Source organism: Rousettus aegyptiacus, unplaced genomic scaffold (assembly GCF_014176215.1).
Source record: "Rousettus aegyptiacus isolate mRouAeg1 unplaced genomic scaffold, mRouAeg1.p scaffold_m13_p_5, whole genome shotgun sequence".
Classification (NCBI taxonomy): domain Eukaryota; kingdom Metazoa; phylum Chordata; class Mammalia; order Chiroptera; family Pteropodidae; genus Rousettus; species Rousettus aegyptiacus.
The window spans coordinates 117,693,007-117,714,377 of record NW_023416308.1 but is presented as its reverse complement, the minus strand read 5'-3'; the positions used below and the strand labels follow the sequence as shown (position 1 = coordinate 117,714,377).

Here is a 21,371-nt window from a genome sequence, read left to right as displayed (position 1 = left end):
ATCATCTAACAGGAAAGCTTATTAGCTGGTGAATCAAGAAAACTGGCACCTCTTTCCCAGACAGAATCTACCACTCGCCCCGTCAGTGTGCTCAGCACCCCCTCTGTCAGGCCCAGTGCCTGTAAATCTGGAATGCAGTTACTTTCTTTTTATTAAAAATTATTAGGGTGACGCTAATAAAACCAAATAAATTTCAAGTATACAATTCAGCGGTTTGTCATATACACAGCACTTACTTTCTTAGCCCACTCAAATGCCTACTCCACCACTGACTGGACTGTAAGCCCCTTCAGAGCTTAGCCTATGGCCTGTTGGTGTATTTACCCCAACACAAAGCCTGCTTCCTGGCACAGAGTATGCAGGCCTCGTTCACAGGAGTGGAATAAATGAATTTCACAGATTTGCAACACCGAAATTTTTTTCTGTAACAATGAGACTGTTTGTTAAGTACTTTCGTGACAGTATCATTAATTTCTGCAACAGCACCACTAAGGTAGATGTTATTTTATAGAGGAGAAAACAGGCTTCCATAGATTTAGTATCTTGCCTCAAAGTCCCATGTTTGCTAAGCTTATCAAAATGTTTTAGAACAAACAAGAAAGTAGAAAAATATTCAACAGTACTGAATTTGTTTCATTAAGTGAGTTGGGGAACGAAATATTGAAAGGCTAAAAGCTTCTTTTTATATATGTACATATATTAAGATTTCTTTGATTACCAAAATAACACAAAATAATAAAGTCTGGTTAAAAACTCAGTCTTCCAGCTGACCGACTCCCACCACTCTGTGGTGACCCAGGCGATGTGTCCTCCTCCAACACCATCCCCCCCCCCCCCGCACCAATGCACGTACAAACAGAGACTCTTTCTCTTCCATCGGTAAGGCTGTTCATACTTTCTACTCCAGGTCCTGCCTCCTTATTCAACTTCTATCTAAATACACGATATCTCAATTTTAGAAATGGGAGAATACATCACAGGAGAAAACTCCTTTAGTCTACTTTTAGGGTTCGAGGATACCCACGCCCCTCCTAACCAGGACTTTATGCATACTGATTACTTTCCCCTGAACTTTACCAATAGGTCTCACATTTTAATGTCCCATTTTTCATCTAATCCCCTTCCAACTCTATATTCTATGATTCCTTCTTCAACACTGTAGAACTTAACGTTTTGAAATCCTCAAAGCCCTTTTACAACATCACTAAAATTGACTTTTCTTCCAGAGAATATGTAATTATGAATATCTCATCTCACCACTTTTCCTCTCATCTGCCAGTCACTTGTGAGAGCTACAAGAAGCAATTCTTGTCTCTGGAGGAAAGGTAATCTACGCCTGCTTTAGTCCTCCACTGCAGTGTAGCCTCCTATGCTACAAACACTAAGTTCTCTAGCACTGCAGTCTCCAGCTTTGCAGTGACTCGGCACCTACCCACTTCAATGCTTTTTTCCTTTGGGGGATGCTCAGATTCTCAAAGGTTTCAAGCTCTAAATTCACTCTTATCTGAGGCTCAGATTAAACTTAACTAGTGAAATGTAGGAATACTTAGTCCGTTTGATCTTAAGTGAAACTACCTGCAGAGCTAGGATCTAAATCTGTTATCTTCAGATATATCAGCTGCATTTTGACTACAGTTTTGGGTAAACAAGAGGACATGTGGACAAGCCTCTGCGGGGAGACTTCAATCACTGTCAGCCTATGAAGTCATCCCACTGGCCACTTGTTCCTCATGCTCTGGTCTCTATGCCACTCTATTTTAGCCAGTGAGGGCAGCCATGTTTTTCATGATTCCTGATAAACACGAGGATGCTTTCTCTACACACTTTCATTCCTCTTGCTGCCTCCTTTTACTCTGGTAAATATTTAGCTCAAAATCTTTCTACATTTTCCCTTACCATCCTGCTTCCTCAAACATCCTTAATAAATACTTTAGTTAAGGAACTTTGCATATTTCTATCATGACACTTTAGTGGATTACAATATGGTTTCCTACAACTGGATTCACTGGAGTCAAATCCATCTTATAGATACCCCTTAGGACTGAAAAAAATTTTTCTTTTTCATGAATTAGAAATACAGATACTAAGCCAAAAGAATGTTAATGAGATATAAACTTAGTTTTTCTTAGAGTTCCTAAGGGAAATTATATACTTTAATTAGCCCCCAAAGTGATAATTTAATGTTTCCCACATGTACCCACGATGGAACACCTACATAAAAAAAAAAAAAAGAAAGAAAGAAAAAGAAAAGAAAGGAATCTCTGTAGTAAACTTCTGTAGAAAAAGAAAGGTGTTACTTCAGATTCTCAGGAAAATGTAATTACATGGAAAAGAAAATATGTAAGTGTTCTTTGTTCACTCGAAGGTGGAAAGTGAGTCTGGGATCTAGTTTGTAAGTCTGGAAAAGTATGGCTGAGTTTGTCCTGCTGTGCATTACTCATTATAGAAACAGGACCACATCTACCTGAACTTTGTCATGTCCTCCTAAATACAAGCCATAATGATACCATCTGCCTCTCTTCTAGAATATACCTTATGAAACCAAACTATAAAACCAACTGCTCAGCTTCCATCACTACTGGAGAGGACCAACCTCACCAGGTTAGACTTCTTTTAGCCTCATTTTTACCTTTTCGCCGATGTGTTAAAGATATAATGAAAATGTCAATCATAAAAAAAAAAAAAAGTTCTGGTCCTAGTTGGAATTCTTTCTGGAGGTGGATGGCAGAAAGTAGGGAGCACCTCGGCTCATTAGCGGTGACCAAGGAAAACCCTGGATTAGGAATCAGGGATGGAAAAAAATCTATGAGATATTTACCCCATCTTCCTTAAGGTCACATATAATTATTCCCTATATATTCTTCTGTGGCTTAAAATAATCTATACGACAGGTTTTAAAAATAACACTTGTTACGAATTGTGAACTAGCTTTCTAATACACATACCCACACCCTGCACCCAAGACAGTTCCAGATACTGATTTAAAAAGAAAACTGTTATTTCCATTTCCAGCTTGACACTTTTTGGTGTATGTTCATATTAATGGTTACGTATAAGAACAGATTTACAAGAACTCCTAGTTCAAACAGCTCAAATCTAAATTCCTTAAAAATAAGCTCATTTCTTTGAGACCGATATATGAAGGATGGGAAAGGCTTTGAAGATTACTAATACTGAGAGACCTCTTGAAAAAGAAGAAACATATATAACATAAAGAAGCCTGATGTAGCAATGGATGCATTACGTTTAAAATGACTTTTCTCAGAAGTTGCCCCGATATATTTAAATTTAATACTAGATAAATTTGAAACTAAAAACGCTAAACCTACTCAATATAACCTGTGAATAATTTCTTTCTTCTCTTTTTCTTGAGGTGAGATGGCTAGAGATTGTTATTGGTCACTTTTGTTCTGAAACAGGGTACTTTATCTGAGAGTACCTTAAGTTTACACTTTATCAGGCTCTCATTTTTAGGGTCAGCCTGAAATCTGTGTTTTTAAAACCAAATTTAAGTCCTAACTCAAGATACAAATGTTAATATTTTCGTAACAGGGACCTCACTTCATTCTACAAATTGAAACACCGTGCGGCACAAACGTACACATGCACATGTTAACTTCTCTCAGGTTGAACCAGAAATTATCCAAAGCTTGTTTTCAGAATCAAGAAATTGACTGCCCTAGCCAGATCAGTAGCTGTTACAGAACATAAACAACCCTTACCTTTACATCAGCAATGAGAGCATCTTCGTCTTCTATCCCTGTAGGGACACATTTCTTGTGCAGTGGCAGAGACTCCAACTTATCTACGAGGCAGCGAAGGCCTTCGAGCTCAAAATGTGTCAGATGCACCTGCCTGTCCTTTCGGGGACTACACTGGGCATCCCACACTTGGCCATTGTGCGATCCCCGACTAGAGTCAGATGATGAGTCTCCAGACAAGCTTTTCTTCAGACCTGGAAGACTTCGGCAGGTTTTGCCCAGTCCATCATAATCCAGGTTGACCCCATTGGCTACAGGGCTCGTGAGGACGGAACGCCTACTGCTCAAGCGCCGGGGTTCTCGATCCACTGCTTCTTCATCCCCATTTCCAGATTCCAATCCATTTAACTCTAAATCTGCCAGTATGAAGAACAAATGCAGTAAGAACATGTCACCTGGCCATGTGATCAATGAGAGAAATAGGTAGCATAGGAGGGGCCTTGAGGTTATAAATGATGAAGTTGCAACATTTTTTAAATGGTCTCTTCTCATTGCAACCCATATGTCTACTATTGAAAATCATGGGTATAGGTAAAACAGGATCCTGAGCTGGCAGGACAACTGAGCTAATGGTCAACTAGATTTTCAAAAGACTGGGAAGGGTCCAGTTTTTGTGTGCTAGAAATAAGTTACCTATGAAAATAACTGCAATTTAGTTTCAAGTTCAAACTTAAATTTGGGGTTATGATTTCATTATCTTTTAAAAAAGTAGACAGTATGAAGCACATATATTTAAAAAGTAGTTTTGCAAATTAAGAATTGAGCTATCATCCTCAGGTATCTATCTGAAAAACTTGAAAACATTTATTCGTAAAGACATATGTACCCCTATGTTCTCTGCACCATTATTCACGGTAGGAAAGACATGGAAACAACCTGAGTGTCCTTCAATTAATAACTAGATGAAGACTAGTATATGTATATAATGGAATACTAGTCGGCCATATAAAAGAACGAAACGCTGCCATCTGTGCAAACATGGATGGATCTTGAGACTATCAAGATAAGTGAAATAAGTCAGAAAAGGACAAGAACCATATGACTTCACTCATATGCTGGATATAAAACAGGCAGCAATAGATGAACAAATGGACAAATAAACAAGCTCAGACAGACACCAGCATGGTGGTTAACAAGGGGGAAAGGGGGTTAGGGGAGAAAGAAGAGAGTAAAAGGGGTCAAATATATGGTGACGGAAGGAGACTAGACTTTGGGCAGCGAGTACATAATGCAATATAATACAGATGATGTATTATAGAATTGTACACTTAAAACTTACATAATGTCATTAACCAATGTCGCCCCAATAAGTTTAATTAAAAATATAAAAAATTTTTTAAAAAGTAGTTTTTGTTCAAAGTTTTGGTCATAATAGTAAACTCTGGAATTGAAATCCTAGCAACATGGCTAATAAAACAAAAAGTGAAAATAAAAGTTTTAGCGAAAGAAGAATTTTTAAATGTTCACTGGTCTTTTATTATTAAAGTAATCCGGTTTACAATTAATAATTTAGAAAATACAGAAAAGTACAAAGAAATAGACTAGTCATCCCTTATCCCCCAACCCCTGGAAAACAGTGTGATGTATTTACTTTCTATCTTTTCTGTGCATATGTATACGAGATGTATTTTTAAACAAAATTAGGATCAAGCTGTATATATAATTCTTTACCTTGCTTTCACATATTGAATGAGCATTTTAATTTTCAAATGAAAATTATAAACTATCCTCAGAGGAAAATGCTAAAACAAAAAGTATCTTGCTTGAATTGAACATTCCATGAAATACGTAACTGCAGTGTTGGCTCCTCTCCACTTGAAGGCATGGAACAGCCTAAAAATGTATAACTGAAACTACCCTGTTATCCAATAAAATATTTCTCTTGAAAGAAATTAGGGAAACAGAGAACATAGATTTCAGTCTTACCAATCTCATTCAAGCTGCAACCTTCCCACTTATTAACTAAGATCATAGACAAGTTTTTTAATCTTCTTCAATCATAACTTCCCCTTTTATAAAATGAAAATAATACCTACCTCACAGGTATGTAACTTAATGTATGCAGAATATAGTGCCTAGAATATAGTTAGAGTTATTATAATGATACATTCCTAGTTTTTATTGTGCCAAAGACCATTCTTTGTACAATAAAACTTATCGGACAATTGATCACTTTCTTGAGGAGTGAAGGACTAACAAACTCACACAAAGATGAGACCCAGGGTATTTCATGTAGCCTAGGAATTGACACTTGGGTAGGAGAGCAGCTGTAAACAGTGTCCAACTCCAACAAATGAATTTGGTACTTCCAGGTAGATAAGTAAAAAAACTACTGAGCAACAGTCTGGCTTTGCCCTCAGTTTTCCAGGGTGTCTTGAAAGTTCATGCAGGCAGAGCACTTACCCATGCTGAGGGACTCTTTCTGAAACTCCTTAGTGAGGTGGGAGCGGTTGGTTATGCAATATACATAGCGCTCCAACACATACCAACACATCTCATAGTAGAATGGATAACGAAACTTATTTGGAACCTACAGGAGCAAAATAATGAGAAAAGCAAGCTGATAACAATTTTCTAAGAAAGATAGCTGAACACTTGAATCACTACAGTAATTAACCTAGAAAAAACTCTCCAGTCAACCTGCAAAGCTAGGTTGGCATTTGGAGCAACAAGTTAAGAGGATCTGTCAACCCAGAAAATGTCTGTCTTGGGGAACAATTACTAAAGATAAGAAGTACTTGAAAAGACCATTCAGAACAACCAAAAAGCTATCTTGGTTCAGTAGGAGAGCATCAGAAAGTTCTGGGACAAAGAGTAAAACTTAGAGTAAGACACAATATCCTTAATTGAGAAATTTGTTTTAGGGTTGTTAGACTACAAAGGCATACCTAGCACTTGTCTTTACCATAGTTTCACCCTGAATAAAAGGCCATGGAACAAAGAATCTAATGGAAAAAGGAGGAAATGCAATGAAGCTGAATGTTTTTATTGTCCTTACATCTATGTAAGTGTGATCAAAGAATAATTCTCCAGCTAGGCCATGAGGCAGGGTATTTCCCCCACTATCAACTCTCAAGCTTTCCTGCCTTGTCCTTTGTAGTATGCCAAGACGGTATATTCACACATCAAGATCACTGCTCCACATGGCCCAATGAGCCACTATCTTTAATTTTCTTTCCATTCTCCCCCAAAGCAGTATGCAATTATCCCAGCTGAACAATAATAAAAAGAATTGTCCTTCAGATCTACCAAAGTGAAGGAAAAGGCAACTAGGCACAGACTAATCAGTGAGGAAGATTAATGATGGGGACTATCCTAAACACAGTTTGCCACCTTCTGTTTAGTGAGGCCATGTTTCAAAAGGATGCAAAACAACACTTTTAAGATTGTTCTGAATATGCAACTCTGAGAATGTTCCCATTTCCTTTTCAAAGATCTATGTCAGGTAGACTTCTTTAATAAAAGAGATCTGGATAGGAATTCCTTTTCAAAATCCTTTACTAGGTCACAGGGCATCACTGTGGAATGAGATCTCTTTTCTCATCACAGGCAGGAGAGACAAGTACATTTCATTGGTTTTCCAACACAGATAAGCCAAGCTCTGCTCTGGGTCTCTTATGTGGCTACAACTTTTAATAACTAGAAGAGGTACCTCCTCCCTTATTTAAAAGTCAAATTAATTTACTTATGGTAAGGTGGCAGTGGTGGGCAGGAGGGACTCAAGAATTATTAGATACTTGGTCCCCTCAATTAAATATAATACATTGGGCTTCTCTGCTTGTTTTTTAAGTGTATTAACACCTTTCTGGCAAGGTTTTTATTAAAAGTTCAGGACAACCTAAAATTCTAAAGCCCTTTGGGACTCTGTTGAGAGCTGAGTAATACTGATGAAGGAAGGAAGGAAGGAAGGGAGGGAGGGAGGGAGGGAGGGAGGAAATAGGACACTAAAGTCTTGATTTTCCACTTGGATCTCATCAGACTATATTAATAGCCAACATATCACATATCCAACCTGCCCCATTACATTTTACCTATGTTGCCAGACACCAGAGAGCATATCAATTTCTAAAACTACGTCCACATTTTTTGAAGAAAATTTTTTAAAATCCTCATTACAAAATTACTGAGTCTTCAAGCACTAGCAGTAAAATAATTACCAACATTCAAGTTTAAAAGTATACTGCTATACTGGTATGACAAAAGTAACCAAAGCATTGCTTTAAATTTACAACATACTTTATATTTCTTATGTAAAACATCTCTATACAGTCTCCGTTAAATTAAACTTTGTAAGTTTATAGAGGTTAGTAATATATTAAACAAATGCCAGGTTGGTATTAGGCACATAAAAGGTTGGTGTAGAAAGTAATTTAAAAAATTGCTGTTTGTGTACATATGTGGGGGACCCAATGAAATTTTATAGAAACAGAAGGGTTCCTTATTTGGAATAAAAGAATTAAAGCATACTTAGGAAAAATGGAATAGTATGGTGGTTGGATATGGAAACTGACGTTTTCTGATAAAATCTAGTAAAACTAGATAGAAAAACCAAGATCAGTTATTACCAGTTTAACAGTCTGCAGGAATCTTTTCATGCAGAGATAAAGTGCTCATTTTACCCATGCTATTGAAAATATATTCTTCCTCTGTTCCCTCAAACTTAACAACCAATTAAGCCATGACTTTAATAGCAATTTTTAGCCAAAAAAAGGGAATGCTTTCTAAACACTCATTTTCAGACTGAGTCTTATAGCAGTTGGGTGGTATTATCTCTCAGAATGATTATGAAGTAAGAGTATTTTACTATGAAATGATGTAACTTTTCTTTTGAAACACTTTGAGTATTTTTACAACTTCAAACTTACTATACCCCTTACCATTTTTTTGTAGTTTCACTACTCTTAACAAACAAGTAGAAATTCACTTTTGTAAAATTTATTTTAAAAGCAATATATCCTCTCTTAATTCTAGTAATAGGGCAATCCCTATCCTATAAAAAACCAATCTGTGTAAAAGATAATAAGTAGCTCCTAACCAAAATAAATGTTTCAAAATAGGCACCAAACAGGTAACTGACCATTTGTAAATAGGTCAATGACCATTCCAAGTCTTAAAGGGTGTAAATTCTTCACTAGTTGCTATTTTTTAATTTTGAAAATGTTCAATCAAATCCACTGAAAAATTTCGAGAGCAGTGCCACGAATACATCTAGAGCCCTCTCCAAGACTCATCAACTGTTATGTTAACATTTCCCTAACCTCTCTATTCATATAAACTATTATTATTTTGCTGAACTTCTTGAGAGCCAGTTGTGAACACGACACACCTTAAATATGCTATATGTTAATTGCTGTTTAATGTCAATACCATTTATATTTCAATTATATATAATTCAGCTCTTACTAACTAAGGTCTGCTAAAGAATTAAGCCCTATTTCCTCTAAGGCATGGGTCAGCCAGGAAATAGCAGCTAGCAGATTTGGTCAGCTGTCTGTTTTTGTAAGGCCTATGAGCTAAGAATATTTTTTACATTTTTTAAATGGCTGGGAGGGGGGAACCTAAAAGGGCATTTTTGTGAAACGGGTAAATTATATGAAATTCGAATTTAAGTATCCATAAATAAAATTTTATTTTATTTGAGCCATGTTCATTTAAGTATTTCATTCTACAAGGCAGAGTTAAATACTTGTGACGGATACTGTATGGCCCACAAAGCCTAAAATATTTTCTGTCTGGTCCTTCACAGAAAGTTTGCCAAATCCTGCCTTAAGGTGTCCATTGCATGTAATGAACTAACTTTTCTCCTATACGTCTACAGTGGTGTCAGTTCTGTACCATCCCAGGAAAGATTGAGAAAATAAGACATGGAAATCATTTTCTGCAAGGCTTAATTCTTTCGTGGAATTTAATTTGAAAAAGAGTATCCACATTTACATATTAAAGTACAATGGTTTGAGTGTTAGTAATCAAAGTAAAGAAAGATATGTGAATTTAAAGTTGTGAATCTGGAGCTGATAAAATCCCATTATGCCAAATTATTCTAAGAGCATAAAAATGAAACTCATGGCTCAAGAGATTACCAAATGTCTATCTCTAGCCCTATAAAAATGCAAGATACCTAAAAAACTCAAAGAACTGAAGTCCCCAAAACCAAGCATGTAGATCCTTTTACAACTTTTCTGTGTCCCAAAATGTGAACACTGCATTTTAACTCAAAGAAAACTTCAATTTTTGAGACGAACTATCAGTGAATTTCTTATTACCTTTGTCTTAAATAGAATAAACCTCATCACATCTAATTGTTACACAAATTACTTACCCGTGTCCGATCTTCAATGTTGTATATTTTTAATTGCATGGGGATATTGAAGCTATGTAAAAAATTGCCTCCAAATACTAACGTGTCTGTAGGCGTATACACAGCATGAATCCAGCCTAGAAAAGGAATGAAGGGTGGTGGCTGTGAGCACACATTATTAAATGGCTCTCTCAGAGAATTAGTACACGACTCCTAGATCACACTTTTAACTCTGATTCTGCCTCTTAATGGCTGGTCAAGTTATTTAATCTCGTGCAGACTCACTTTCCTCTATAAAACCAGGACAAATTATACTTTATATGGTTGTGGGTAAAGATTAAATGAGAAAATGCATGTAACAAACTTTCCGCAAACGTTGCTTCTGTTTAGTGGAGCACCTACTAAGGACCAGGCTCAATATAAGAGAGTTTACATGTGTCTTCATTTACTCCTCACGACAAAACTGAGCAGAGATTAAAATACTTGACCAAAGTGGTTATTAGCAGGTAAACACATAGTCAGAATTCTAATAGAGGTCCATGACTCCAAATCTGTTCTCTCCCTAAGTACTTATTTTAGAACTGATGACCTGATCAAAAATATTACTGATTCAGCACCCTCTCTAGCCTTCACAGCCATCTTTTAGAGGAGTAGGTAGTTCTTAAACAGAGGTTGGATATCACCTGCAAAACGGGTCTCATCCCCAGAGATTCTGAATATCTCGGGCTAACATAGGGCTCAAACATGTAGATAGATCTGAAAAGCCTTTTGGTAATTCTGATACACATCTATGGTGGAAAAGCACTGTCTTAAAAAAAAAAAAAATCCCAGCATCTACTCCATAATGTTTTCTGCCTACCTCAGCATCACAATTATTCTTGGTGGTGGTAATTCATCAATTCCTTTTTCTAGAAAGTGGCTAGAGTAGATAATCCATTTTTTCCTATCTTGCTTACCTGAGGGAATGACGAAGGTATAGCCCTGCTTGAGCTCAATGCGCTGGCAATCTGACACCCGGTCACCCAGAAAGATGTCTCCCTGTTTCCCTGACAGCAGCCAATTCTCGTACAGCTCCAGGTTGTGGGCTGTAGGGGGGATGAGCCAGAAGACCTGTGAGTTAAAAAACTTCAGTCTGTTAACAGCCATTGACATGACCCAGTCACCTCCCCAGCTGATAAACAGGTACAAAATTAAGACCATAAGATGGGAGAGAGGCAAACAATTCTCCCAGCCAACAGAACCTGAAAATTGGGAAATCCTGAGGTCCTCAAGGAAGTACATCTTTTTTGTCTTCCATTTGATCAAAGAGCATAAGGGTTTCCCCGGGGTTTGATTGTAGAACAAGGAACCCATCCAGGGCTCTGAGAGAAATGGGGCATTCGGCTAGTTACCTGAGCGGTCCCTTATTTGCCCTCGGCTGTTTCACCTCTCTACTGCCAAAAGTTACTTAAGTACAAAATCTTTAAGAGACAGGCCTGGATTGCTTTGTTCTAAAGCAGCAACCAAGACCAAAAGGATAAAACTGAACATACCATTTAAATGGATCCAAAGTAAATAAAATGACTTTGGATTTGGAGGTACAATTGTTCTAGATTAGGACCTCACATTTTAAAAGTCTTATCTGTTTTCATTCCAGGTTTACTTTTCTCTCACAAGTGCATTCACTTCTAAGTAAAGGGGAAAAGGATAACAGTAAGAGTATAATACTACAAATCTCTGACAATAATTCTAGATGTCCATTCTCATACGGCATTCGGAAACATCGATAAGCTGAAATATAGTTCTTTATGAATGAGAATATCTTTCAAAATCTATTTATAGCTTCAGAAAGGACTTAAAGGCTTCCTCTGGTCACATTTCAGACCAATGCCTCCATACAGGAAAAGGGAGTTTGGATCCCAATTTGCTGACGTCATTGCAAACCTATCCAAAATTTGTGCTCCCTTCTGCTATCTTATTACACTTCCATGTAGAAAAATTACCTGGTCCTCCTAAAACCACTTCCTTGCCTTCATCTGGAGAATTCTGCTTTGGGAACTTACAAACAGGACTCTTGATGTTTATTAAGTACTGTGCCGATACTGGCATAATAATAGTGGACAAGATGAATACTAATTTCTACTGAACTCTCGCCAAGGTCAACTTAATCTATGATTCTCTCTAGATACAAGTGGGGACAATGTCCTACTAGGTCCATTTCTAGGGTACTAAGCATGCATGAACTGAAGCAAAGTCATACAACCAGTATCAGATTCCAACCCCCATCACAACTATGACCGTACCTTTCCCCCTTGATGGATGTGATACCAAACCGAGGTACCACCAAAGTCCACGTGGAAGTCAGTATAGCAGCCTCGAACACTCATTAGACAGTACCTGACCCCAAAAAAGCAGCAGCATTAGTGCACTGACGAGAAAAAGGAGACCTGCCCCACCACAATGCCCCATTCTCCCCTCGTGTACTTCCTCCATCTTCCACCCAAATCCACTCCCAGTCGGTGAGAGGAATGCAATTTCGAGTTATCACATTACCAGATTAACTATGTGATTATACGCTATGGTACTATTACATACTCTTCCCTTTGGAACTGTAGAGGCTACTCTTTTAACAACGCATCTTTTTGATCATTTAGGACATGAAGCAAAGCTCCGAAAGGCAGAACCACTCCTTGTTGTCATTTTGGTCTCCCATAGCATACTGGGAAAATCTAGGGTAAGCCACTTACTTCTGCACTTTGGGGTACTGCATCTCCAAGATGGCGTTTGTTGATTCAGTCTGACTTTCCTTCAAATGCCTTGGCCACATGTTATCTACCCAGTCAATGAAATCCACCTTTAAAAAGGAGGAGGAAACATTTAGGCTTCAAAGGAAGGGCTGGGATTAAAGAGAATCTGAAAGTCAATAAAAATGGAATTTCTCAAAATACACACTGAAAGACTACAGTTTAATTACAAGCAAACTAAAAAAAGCTGTTGCTGAACCTTAGCATCAATAGGCAAACATTCTAGAAAAAATTATTCAGTGAGAAGACTAATGGTTCCATCAATATGATCATAAAGATAGCACTAATCAAAATGAAGTCATTAAATTACACAGTAGTGCACAACCAAACTCTCCCTTCTGTGTCAGCACTGGTATAATCAACTCTAATTTTTTTTGATTCAATAAGAGGCATTATCTGGAAGGTACCTATAAACTTACTAAAGATATAACACTGTTAGAACAACTAAGATACCAAATGTTAAACAAAGAAAGAAAGAAAAAGAAAGGAAGGAAGGGAGAGAGGAAAGGGGGAGGGGGGGAAGGGGGGGAGAGAGAGAGAGAGAGAGAGAGAGAGAGAGAGATCCAACAGAAATTTGTAGCCTTGCATGAGCAATATGCTATAGAATCTACTAGGAAAGGAATCAGAAGTTCCAGGTCTGTCATGTTTTCTGGAGATCATACGCAAGCCTCTGGAACTCATCTGTAAAATGAGGATAATTACCTCAAAGGATATTCTGAGGATTATATGTCAGTACACGCTAAATTTTTTTTTTTGAAATAATGTTATCAAAGTTTAGGAATGTTTGAAATACATGCTGAAAGAAAAGAGAAATAAAAGCAGTATAAACTTATGTGAACACTTTACACTGCATTGTAACATATCCTGCCCCCAAACACTGAACCCTAAGAAAGTCTCAGATCAAGTGAGCCAAACAACCATGAATCCAGCACCACACTGATGCTGCAAATAATTAACCTATGGCTGTAAAAAACACCTATGTGGTAAGCTTTATAACATCTTCTATATATTTGATCATTTATTTCCTTTACAGTATATATTCAATCTAGACAAATGCATACAATCTGTGCAAAACGCTATGAGGCAAGTGTGTCCAATGGGCACCCAGATGTAAACTGTGGGAGAGCGTTTGGAAGTGAGCACCAACGACAAGCAAGTTGAAACAAGCAAGACAAGAAGCAACTATGAAGGTTAACGTGGATGCTCCACTTCGAAGAATTTCTGCTGAGAGAGCTAACAGTTTTAACCAAGCATCCACTGGGCCTAGAATACTGATGTAACCCAGATTCCTTTCTTTCCCTCAAAGTCTACTTTCTGTTCTCTAATGTAGTGGCCAGGATCACCTATCTCCTGGTATTATCCTTTGGAAAGCCTTTAACAGAATAATCAATAATTGTACTTGTCAATACACTATTAAGTTCTTACATGTGGAAGGGGAGAGGAAAAGTTAGAAACACACAAATATTTTTTAGCAAGTGTTCAATTCAGAGAAAGCTAAATTTCTTTGGCCAGATTTCTCACCTGCAGCAGTTAGTCACTTATCCGGGCCTCCCTTTATTTGGTAGTATTAGGCATGTCTAACTACCAAGAGAATACTGTGGTAAGGTGCTCACATTTTTTTCCTTAAGTTAGTCTTTAGGCTCTGGATGGACAGGCCTTTAGCTAAATGGCCTCATTCATATGAGAGTAAGTCTCTAGTAGGGATATTTACTCGTTTCTACCTGTTCTGCACCAAATACAGGGCCGAATTGGCAAGAAATCCAACATTTAGGATTTAATCTACTCATACACTGTGCAAAAACAGTTCATGGCCTTCCATGAACTAATTTCCACATTGCCAAAGAAATCTGCACATTGTCTGTTGCTATTTTTTATCTACCTCTCAGCTACTGCTAGAATAACAGCAATAGATGATCTTGCTTGTCTCACCAGAGAATCCCATTTTATGCCAGCACCCACAATGAGCGCTTAAAAGCTGTACACCTTACTTGCCTTGCACCTACTTATACACATTCTATTCCTTCTACCTGGAATTCTAGTCTTCCTTCTCTTTGCCTCATTTCCTTCATGTCAAGCTTAGGTACTACTTCCTCCACAGAGCTTCCCCAGTTCTCCTCCAGTTTAGATTAGGTGAGTCCTTCCTACTGGCTCCCATAACACTCTGTGTTTATTCACTTTTGAAGCACTGCCATATTGTGGTTTATATAAATGCTTTTTTTTCTAATTTTTCTTCCCCATGAGACTCTAAGCATTTTGAGGATAAGAACGATCTTACTTTCCACAGCACCTAGCATAGCGCTTAGCATGTGGCAGGCATTTTAACTAATAAGCTAATTCTTAAGGTGTGAAGGTCAAAGTGAACAAGACATTACCTAGTTTATGTAAAAGATTATTACATAAATAAATACATTTGTCAAAACTCATTGAAATGTACATTTAAAATGCATACATTTTATTCTATGTCGACTGTGCCTCAATAAAAAAAAAAAGTTGTTTTTTTTAAGAAGTGTTATGAAGATATATTAGAAAAGACCTAGACAAATGGAGGGATACATTGTAGGAGATGGGGAAAAAGTAAGTAAGTAAATTGTACCCCAGTGGAAGAAGCATGTTACTGCTTAAAGAGCAAAGTCATAGAAAGCTAGCTTGCTTTTAGGAGGTGACCTCAATCTCTCTGGCCATCTTTTAGGTCCCTAAAACATACTTATGCATTGTCCTTTTTCCTCTAGAAAATTTTCTATTTCTGAGCCCTTCCACAGATTCTATTCCTTCATTTAATGGTACGGTATTTTTCTAATTTTTAGAAAATGACACAGCATTTTTATCATTAAAACTAAGAACTAAATGAATAAACTTTTAAAGATGTTACAAAGAAGGCTTCATGTGTGAACAACACATTTCTAAACTTTAAGAATGGAAACGTATGATTCAGTTCAAGTTTTAATTTTATAACTACAATCATATTTTTAAATTGAAATTCTAAAACTATTATAGAATGCATTTATAAACAATGTTATTGTGATTATTACATGCTTCTCTAATGAATTCTTTATTAAGTAAACCATGGTTGGCTAATAAAGGCTAAATTTTAACCACCTGTATTTCCATATGACCAAACAAATATTACTATAAGAAGGATTTCTGTCATTCTTAATGAGAAATTCTAGTTACAGCATTTCCGGTAACAAGAAACAATGACAAAAATTACACTTTCTGTTCAGATAATAGTGAAATACTGTGAATATTTTCCCATTGGTCTACACATATCAATATATTGGCGATAATAATGCAACTTACTAGTAAGCTGAAGGTGTGTATGTATGTGTGTATATGTGTGCGTGTACATACATATATATAAAACAATATTAAAAGCAATTACCATATTTCGTAAAAAAAATAATTAGTACATTCCAAGTTCTGCTATTCCAGGTGGAATACTTGACAAAAGTAAGTTCGGAATGAGAAATCGAAGGAGTAAAAATGGTGCAAAAATGACCACATATATTTCAAAACTAAAACCAATCTCCTGCAGCAAAATAAGTGCTCTAAACATCCTGTAGGCAGCCGCTACGTGCCAAGAGATGGGTAAGATAAGTGCCTACCTTCAGAAGGCAGATCCTGGATCAATAAAAAATCAACAACTAACTTTCTCTCAGGCTGAATTATCAGTTTATTGCTACCAGGCATCCAGTAGAATCTACTCAAGAAATCAGCTCGTAAAATAATAACATGCCTCTAAACTAGTTTTCTCCCAAGCTTCTCAGCAAGTGTAAACCTATAGGACAGAAATTTATTACATAAACTTCCTTTGACAGTTCTTACAAGAGTGAATTTTAAGTTTCTTCTCCATTATGTGCAAAGCCCAATGATCCTAAATTAAGCTGCTGGTGATGCAAATCAGGATGGCCCCTCTGTATATAAAATTCAGCGATTTTGTAAAATGATGAACCTTCTGAAAATATAAGTTATTCTCATCAAATTGTCTTGTTTATCTTCATCTTCACACGTAAAAACAGTAATAAATTCTCCTTGGTAACAACAGCAATGTGGAGGAAATGGCTAGACTCACCGTGGAGGGCCTCTGCACCATGTTCTCCAGCCTGGTGTGGCTGAACTCCAGGCTGATGACATTATAGAGTTTTTCTCGCTCCTCCTCTGGGGTCTCATAGTAGCGTGTCCACTGAGCCATGGTCATTTCAATGCCTTTTTGTGTGTTCACATCCATGACATCCACCATGCGACGACTCCCTGCCAAAAAAGATGCATCAATCAATCTCTACTGAGCCACCAATATCCTAAAATAAAATAAGAACATAAAATACAAGTGGAAGGAAACAAACTATCCTTTCTTATTTAGGGTATTCATAAACGAGGAGATGGCTGTGACTTAAAGATGGATAATCAACAGAAAATACAATCACAGAAAATGGGAACGACAACAAGTAACATTAAAAACAACAATCACTCCCTACGGCACGTTTACTATATGATCGAGCGCTGAATCTCATATTCAATATCTCACTCAATCCTAACAATTCTAAATGCTAGTACTAGTCTCCATTTTATAGAGAAAACAGGTGTTAGGTAACTAGCAGGACAAAGCAAGACAAAAACCCAGGTAGCCCAACTCTAGAGTCAATGTGCTTATCCAATGAGCTCCACCACTCTGATGCAGGTTTGAAACTGAACCTAATCCATCCCCACTATTTGAAGAAAAGATCCACTATTTAGTGACTATTAGATTAAATTTGAATCTGTCCATTGTTTTGTTTAAAGGGTTATTCCCCAAACCTGTCAAGTATTTCTAATATAAACTCTCATTTTCATGCATTCCACAAATATTTACTAAATGAGAAAGTTACACGAGGATACAAAGAACCACCTACATCAGATTCTCGACCAACCATAACAACTACAAGAAAAGGCAGAATGCCACACGAGGTAGCATAAAATAGTAGGGGAAGAAAACAACAGCTTTGGAGCCAAAGAAATCTAAGTTTAAATCTCAGCTCTAATACTACTTGGGCAAGTTATTTAACTGCTCTGAACTTAACATCATCTTCTATAACTTGGGAATAATATCACCTTATGGGCCGCTGTAAGGATTTAGTCAATGAAGTAAAATGTTTAACACAACATAGGTGCTCAGTAGTTAAAAATAAAGGAAAATATCTTTTTAAAAAAAACTAGATTGAGCAGAGAAAGCTTTCAGGAAAAGAGATGAAAAAGACATTTGAGTTGGGCCTTGAAAAATAAATAGAATTTCAGCAAGAAAGATTCAACAGAGAAAATACAAAACAGAGACAATACTATGAAGATAAGATGCGGAAAAGCAGTACAGCTAAAAAGTTAAGAAAATAGTGGTCAAGAAAGGGAGAGAATAAAAAAGCTGCTGATGGAATATTAAGAATATTGTTCGGGATAAAAAAAGAGGTGGTACACATATACAGTGGACTATTAGTCATAAAAAAATGAAATCTTGACACCTGCAACAACACAGATGGATCTAGATGGTATTGTGCTGAGTGGAGTAAATCAGACAGAGAAAGACAAATGCCATATGATTTCACTTACATGTGGAATCTAAAAAATAAACAACAACAAAAAAACAGAAACAAACCCATAGATAACAACATTTTAATGGCTGCTAGATGGAAGGGGGAAAGAAGGGTAGGTGATAAAGGAGAAGGGATTAAGAAGTATAAATTAGTATTTACAAAATAGTCACGGGATGACAAGTATAGCATAAAGAACAGTTAATTATATTGTAATAACTACATATGGTACTAGATTCATCAGAGCGATCACTTCATAAGTTATATAAATGTCTAATCGCTATGTTGTACACCTGAAACTAATGTAACACTGTATGCCGACTATAATTAAAAAATAAAAAAAAAATTATTAGAAAAAGGAATATGTTCTTTGGGTGGTGAACACGCAATGCAATATACAGGTGATGTATTATAGAACTGTACACTTGAAACCTGTATCATTTTATTAACCAATATTACCCAATACATTTAATAAAATTAAAATATTGTTCAACTTGTAAGAGACTAACAAATACTTACTACGTACCTAGCCTTGGCAGATATACCAAGTTGTATTAGGATCTAGTCCCTTGACTTCAAGGAGTTTATAGTTTAAAGAAAAAAGGTAACAGGCAAGAGGATAAGAATATGGCCACAACGAAGTAGACGTGGCAGAATACATATAAAAATATAACTGATAATATAAGGCAATGAACCAAACTACTCTTTATATATTGGAAGAAAAAGATAAATGCTAAATCCAAACTGACTTGAAATACTTTACACCCATTAGGATGGCTACAATACACACACACACATGCACACACACATTTTTATTTAAAAAAGGTAAAGTAACAAGTGCTGACAAAGATACAGAGAAATTGGAAGCCTTGGACTTTGCTGGTAAGAATATAAAATGGCAGTAGCTGCTATGGAAAACAGTTCGGTGGCTCCTCAACAAATTAAACATAGAATGACCACGTAACTCAGCAATTCCACTTCTAGGTACATATCCAAAAGAATCAAACTCAGGTGTTCAAACAAAAACTTCTACATGAATGAGTTCATAGCTGTTCTTGTCCACCAACAGAGGAGTGAATTAACAAAATGTGGTATACCCACAATGGAATATTATTCAACCATAAAAACAAATTAAGGAAACCTGGAAAACATTATGCTAAGTGAAAGAAGCCAGACATAAAAGGCTACATAGTTTATGATTCCATTTATGTGAAATGTCCAGAATAGGCAAATTCAGAGACAGCAAGCAGATTAGTGGCTGCCAGGGCCTCAGGGAAGGCGGGATGAGGAGTGACTACTTAATGGGTAAGGAGTTTCCATCTGGGGATGATAAAGAAGTTTGGGAGCTAGATATTAGTGATGGTTGCACGTTATGAATATAGTAATGCCACTGAACTGTATGCTTTAAAATTCTACAATGGTTAAAAGTTTTATGTTATCTGCATTTTACAATAAAAGAATTAACAGTTAAAGTGAACTGTTAATTAACAGTTGAAGTGAACAGTCTTCCTTCAAGAATATAGACAAAGCAAAAGCAGTTCCACTCTGCCAATGCTACCAGTACACTTAGATAAAATGACATAATAATAGCTAACATTTATTGAGCACATACTAAGTGCTAGACACTTGTAAGTGGTTCACATTTAAGTAACTTGTCTGAAGTTACATATCTAGTAATTGGTGGAGCTGGGATTTGAACCTGGACAGTTTTGTTTGAGTCCATATTCTCAACCAATATATCCCATAAACATCAAGTTTATATGATAGGATAGTTATATTCTTTTTGGGATATGAACTGACGCTGGAAATGCAACATTTTACTTTGGCTTTGGATTAGCCAAAGCACATGTAGTGATAATGCATTGTTGTAAACACCAATATTTTGTTCACTGCATTCTCACAATTGTTAGTTATCCAAAAGGGGCGGAGGGGAAGGACCATCTAGACTTTAAATAGCTTTGACATAAAGTTGGGCATTGGTTGAAATTTTTAAGTCTGTTAGGTCAGATACAATCATTGCTTTATTTAAAATCACAGCAAAAAATATCTGTGACCATTCACAAATAGATCTTGAAAATACAAGTTTGCAAAGGCTTCCAAATAGCATTATTAGCAGTAAGCATATGATTGCAGAAATGAAAAAAGTGGGAAGAAATTCAAAAGAAGACTAGTGATTAAGTCCTTATAATTGTATAGCTCAGAAATGTGGATGAGTCTATGATAAGATCCAGAAGTTTATATTTTTTGTAAGTATCACAGATGATTCTGATGCAAATAATTGGTGGACCACAAACCCACAAGAATGTTTGACCAATAAAGAAAAGCTGTAGTGATCCATTACCTTACAGATCCAGGGAATTAACTGTCCTGGAGGTCCATTAGGAAAAGAAGTCAAGTGATGGACCAGTAAGTACGCAAGTAGGTTTTCTGAGGCCCTGTGAGAAAGCCCTGCCTTGTGAAGAGCAAAAAGTGTTTTACTCAACAAATTTACTGAGCACCTCTTATGGGCTGTGCTAGGTACTAGGAACTACATAGTGACAAGCAGATGACTGGAATCTAACACAAAAACGGTGAGGGAGTGAAAAATACAGAGAATTAGAGAACTTTCCTCTACCTGAGCTACATCAATGACTTTTACCTCTTGGGTAAGCAGAAGAGTTATCCAGCTGCCTAAGAAAGGGCCCTCAAGTGTCCATGAGATAGTACTGCAATATTTAATTTCTAAAGCAAGAGATTGCACCAGAGCTTCAACATAGAGGAAGTTGTAGTGTTAGAAGAAAGCATCAGAAAACTACTCCTTTTGTTTCATGTCCTGTTGGAAACATTTCTAAAAGATTTTAATCCATGTTACTTCCTTATTGTGTATAGGAGAGCAATCATCTCTGAATTCCTAAAGATCCTAGAATGTCTCAGGACCCCAGATGTTTTCTTTTTTAACTAGATTGCTCTAATTTGCTTTATTTTCCTAAATTTT

General features: G+C 36.7%; 1 protein-coding gene across 4 annotated transcripts in view; it reads right to left on the bottom strand.

Annotated features, from left to right (window-relative positions):
* Window positions 1-21,371, bottom strand: part of KDM2A (lysine demethylase 2A) — an 89,026-nt gene that overhangs the window by 17,080 nt on the left and 50,575 nt on the right. For all 4 annotated transcript variants that reach the window (XR_001595291.2, XM_016132540.2, XM_016132554.2 and 1 more), the window contains exons 6-12: window positions 16,912-17,090; window positions 12,786-12,892; window positions 12,342-12,435; window positions 11,016-11,169; window positions 10,081-10,196; window positions 6,165-6,291; window positions 3,723-4,117 (exon numbers count right to left, since the gene is read on the bottom strand). Coding sequence is in view for 3 of the 4 variants with exons in the window: in XM_016132540.2 (XP_015988026.1) it covers window positions 3,723-4,117; window positions 6,165-6,291; window positions 10,081-10,196; window positions 11,016-11,169; window positions 12,342-12,435; window positions 12,786-12,892; window positions 16,912-17,090 (1,172 nt within the window). In the remaining variant the exon portion in view is untranslated. The remainder of the gene's footprint in view (window positions 1-3,722; window positions 4,118-6,164; window positions 6,292-10,080; window positions 10,197-11,015; window positions 11,170-12,341; window positions 12,436-12,785; window positions 12,893-16,911; window positions 17,091-21,371) is intronic.